Below are 4,405 nucleotides of genomic sequence, written 5' to 3' on the forward strand. Positions count from 1 at the left end.
GTGGAGGCAGACGCGGGGGTGACGCGGGGGTGTGAGGCCCGGTCCGCGGCGAAAAACGGCCGAAAGACGCGGACGCTAGGCCTGTCACGATTTACGAAAAAATCGATTTAAATCGATTTTATTGGGGGAAGGCGAAAATCGATTTTTTAAAAAACGAATCGCGATTCGACCACCAGAGGTCGCCCTCGACTTAATCTCCATTCTGTCTTCAACGTCTCTGCGTGTTCAACGTCTATAACGTCAGGCAGACACAGGCAGCGGCAGCTACAGTAGGAAGGCTCACCCACTCACAGCTGCCAGCGTGCCTCCATTGGGCTGCAGAGAAGAGCTCCGCGATTTCGATTGACAAAGAGAGCAGTTAGTTGAGTGCTGTGTCATTACTTTGCTGCTACAGAGCATAGCACTAATCAGTGCTAAGGGCTAACAACAACAATGCTACGTACAGATGCATGTCTCTGCCACTGGTTACAATGTGGAAACAACGTTTCTAGTGAAATAAGAATTGACACAGTCAATATATAAGCCAGTGGAATGGTAAACAAGAATTGACACATTCAATATATAAGCTGGTGGAATGGTGTGTTAGAAAGTCAGGGACTTTGAACAGTCAATCCACAATGAGACACTAGGTCTTGACTTTGATGAATTATTGATTTTGAAAAGAGGGTAAGAGTTGTTATTATGCCTTAGTTTGTGCCTGGCTTACAGTACAGTTGGCTTGATATGTACCACAAAAAAAATGCATTCTTTGATACAGTATTGAAAAAAGTGTAAGAGTGTTGTTTAAAAAAAGAACAGGATTTGACATTTAAGAATTGATAAGTTTACACTATCTGTCATTTGCTATTTGCTACTGTATAGAGGACAAGAGAACATCTAAAACATACAGGATTCCTTGTAAGAGAAGACAAGTGAACTGAAATGTTATTGTTGTTTTTTGTCATTTGATAGTTCTACTGTATTGAAAAGAGCATAAGAGAAAACAGTATTGTTAAAAGCAAAAAAAAAATACTGGAATTGTAAGAATTGTGGATTTTTTTGGGTAATTTCTCTGGAAAATAAATTTGTTGAAAAAATCGTGAAAAAATCGTGACATCGTGAATCGTCAACCTTGAATCGTGATTCGAATCGAATCGTGGGTTTAGTAAATCGTGACAGGCCTAGCGGACGCTACTGACCACTAGTTGAGCAACTTACACAGTATAGCTTTAAATCAGCCTCATGGTAGCGCTATGACAGGGCGATTTGTGGTTTTACCTATAACTCCACTGATCAGTTTCAAACTTTGTAAGCGCACTCCAAGGAAAAACCCTTTCCTTGCATTTTTCACATCAGCCTTTTATTGCGCCACCAGGAGGCCGACTTATGTAAGACACATTTTTGGATATTACTCCTTCAGATTTTACCCACAATTAACACAAATCAGTACACAGTATGTCTACAGTCATATGATCAAGACGGATCTGTCCATATTCCATCCTGATTGGCTAAGATTGGCTCCAAACTTGGCAGGATTGATCCGTTTCGAACAAAATGCCTCAAATCAAACACAGCGTGCAATTGTAATGAAATTGTGCACGCACATTCGCAAAAGGCCAAGGAAGAAATTACACTACAAAATGTTCAAATCAGCCTCATGGTGGCACCATGAAAGGTCTAAGATTGGTGAAGAACACATGCCACCCTTTTTACATTTGCCTATAGCACCACCAGGACGCGTGGCCTGGTGGAGACCTGTGCTCGGAAGAGCACTTCTTCTTTCTAATAATATTAACATGCTGGTTACTTTTATGAATTATAAATGAATCAAGACATAATTATTAATGCCAGCCGGTCTGTCACATTTAATATGCAATGTTTGTTCTGAGAATAAGAAATATGGAAATAATAAAATCAATATTTCACATGGAATATCATCCATCCATAAAGTAATGATTTCATCATAGCAAGAGAAATGGTACCAATAAGGTTTACGAATACAAGAGGAGAACAAAATATTAAAATAGATTATTAACTACTTTAAGATCCTACATACCTCATGATACAATGCATAGCAAAGATTTATAAGCTCACTCGGAAGGCTGAGAAAGGTCACACAACTCAGCAGTGGCTAGAGTTAAATCATAAAGATAAAGTCCAGCATGGAGGTTGTGTGTGAAGGTGTTGTGTTCTGTCTGAAGGAGAGTCATGGTTTCTGCAAACACTCTGTAGAAGGACAGAGTACCTGCACTGTGGTCCACGTACACTCCTACTCTGGAGGAGACACAGTATGGGAGGGGAGTTTTAATGCCTCTGTGTCTGAAATAATAACCTTGTTTGGTACACTGTAAACACCACGATTTATCATTGAATCCAAATACACATTCATCACCAGACCCTGTTCTGCTGATATGTTTATATGAGACTGCTATACCAACACGTTCACTCCACTCTGCCTCCCAGTAGCAGCGTCCAGTCAGAGCCTCTCTACTCAGAACCTGCCTCCATCGAGTGAATCTCTCTGGGTGATCAGGATATGATTGTGGTTCGTCCATCAGTGTTACTTTTCTGTTCCCTTTAAACAGAGACAGTTGTGGATGAGCTGTGTTTGGATCCAGTGTGATTGGACGTGAATATTGTAAGAACTCAGCTCTGGTCTTTGGCTCTGGTGGTGTTGACAGTACTGCAGGGCTTGGGTGAATACCTTTTCTCTTCTTATTTTTAAATTTCTTCACTGTCACTCTGCTCACTGTCTTTGAGACGTTTGTCCCTTCCTCTGTAAGAATGTCCTCTAGCTTGTCCCTCATCTTGGACACGGCCGCAGTCACATCTTCAAAGTATCTCAGAGGACGGACGTGGCTGCTGACTGGGTGTGTAGATTCACTGGTCCTTGAGAGAGAGGAGGTGAAACGCTGTAGAAAATGGATGTGATCCACTGTGAGTGACAACTGCTGCAGCTCAGCATGTCTCCTCCTCAGTTCAGAGAGCTCCTGCTCCACTTGCTTCCTCACTTTTTCAGCGCCGCTCACTTGATGTTCCTGCTGCTTTCTGATCTGCTGCCTCACCTCAGATCGTCTTCTCTCCATGGAAGAGATGAGCTCAGTGAAGATGGTGTCACTGTCCTCCACTGCTCTGTCAGCACAGTGCTTGATGGACTCCACCTCCTGGTGAAGAACCTTCACGTCTTTCTCTCTCTCCTGGATTCTCTTCTGGATGTTCTGCAGACTCATACCGAGCTCTTTCTGTCTCTCAGTCCATTCTGCTGCAACCGAGATGGTATCGTGACCTTTGTGTTCGTCCATGGAGCACAGAGAGCAGATTAACTGCTGATCGGTACGACAGAAAACCTTCTTCACCTCGTCGTGACGAGAGCAGATGTTCTCCTGAATCTCACTGGAGGCTTTGACCAGCTTGTGTTTCTTAAAGGCAGGAGACTGATAGTGAGGCTGGAGGTGAGTGTCACAGTAAGACACCAGACACTGAAGACAAGTCTTCACAGCTTTCAGTCTCCTCCCAGTGCAGACATCACAGGCCACATCTCCAGGTCCAGCGTAGCAGTGACCAGGAGGAGCATCTTGGAGTCCTGTCTTCTTCAGGCTCTCCACCACCTCAGCCAACATGGTGTTCTTCTTCAGAACAGGTCTTGGGATGAAGGTTTGTCTGCACTGTGGACAGCTGAACCTCCCTCTCTGATCATCCTGGTCCCAGAAGCCCTCGATACACCTCCTGCAGTAGCTGTGTCCACAGGGAACAGTCACTGGATCCTTCAGTAGATCCAGACAGATAGAACAGCACAACTGTTCCTGATCCAGTTGAACTCCCTGCTGCGCCATTTCAGTACGGCTGTATGTCTTTAAGTCTGTATGACTAACTGATGGAGTGTAGTTTGGTTTGATGTCCTCCTAGGTAACATGAGATGAGAGCTCCTTTCTGGTTGGTTCCTCTTAGGTCACATGAGATGAGAGTTCCTTTCTGGTTGGTTCATTAAAACAAGTCACACTGAACCTTGTGCCTTTATTGGGCTGATAAGAAGGCTTGGCAGGAATCTGCTGATGCTCAGGTGAGGTTCAAAGTTCTTCTTTATTATGAGCTAGTGCACAGGTACTGTAGATAAGACATGCAGACTTTGCAGCAGTCATGACTAGACTGCTACAAAAACCTTTTTTGGATACCCAGATACTCTACAGTCCCGCTCCCATCAAGGGACACACAAACACACAGGCCCTTAATACCACGTTCACTGAGCAAATCATTATACACACAACCCATAAATAATTATATTGTAAGTAGCCTGTTGTATTCACTAAGGACAGTGTGTTGTTCTTACACAGTGAAGTTATCCATTAACGTTTCTGAATCAACTCTATGGTCACATCACAGGTTTATCGTTGTAAAACAGCAGGTTACATTTGTTGCTGTAATGATT

At 43.4% G+C, this 4,405-nt stretch overlaps 1 protein-coding gene across 1 annotated transcript; it reads right to left on the bottom strand.

Moving 5' to 3' along the window:
• Nucleotides 1-2,069: 2,069 nt before the first annotated feature.
• LOC308298046 (tripartite motif-containing protein 16-like) lies at nucleotides 2,070-3,812 on the bottom strand (the record flags this gene model as incomplete). The annotated part of the gene is made up of 1 exon (XM_080741610.1): nucleotides 2,070-3,812. The coding sequence occupies one exon, from the start codon at nucleotides 3,810-3,812 to the stop codon at nucleotides 2,070-2,072; it is 1,743 nt and encodes a 580-aa protein (XP_080597736.1).
• Nucleotides 3,813-4,405: the final 593 nt, after the last annotated feature.

Source organism: Nannobrachium achirus (genome assembly GCF_963921795.1).
Source record: "Nannobrachium achirus genome assembly, chromosome: 14".
NCBI classification, from domain to species: Eukaryota; Metazoa; Chordata; class Actinopteri; order Myctophiformes; family Myctophidae; genus Nannobrachium; species Nannobrachium achirus.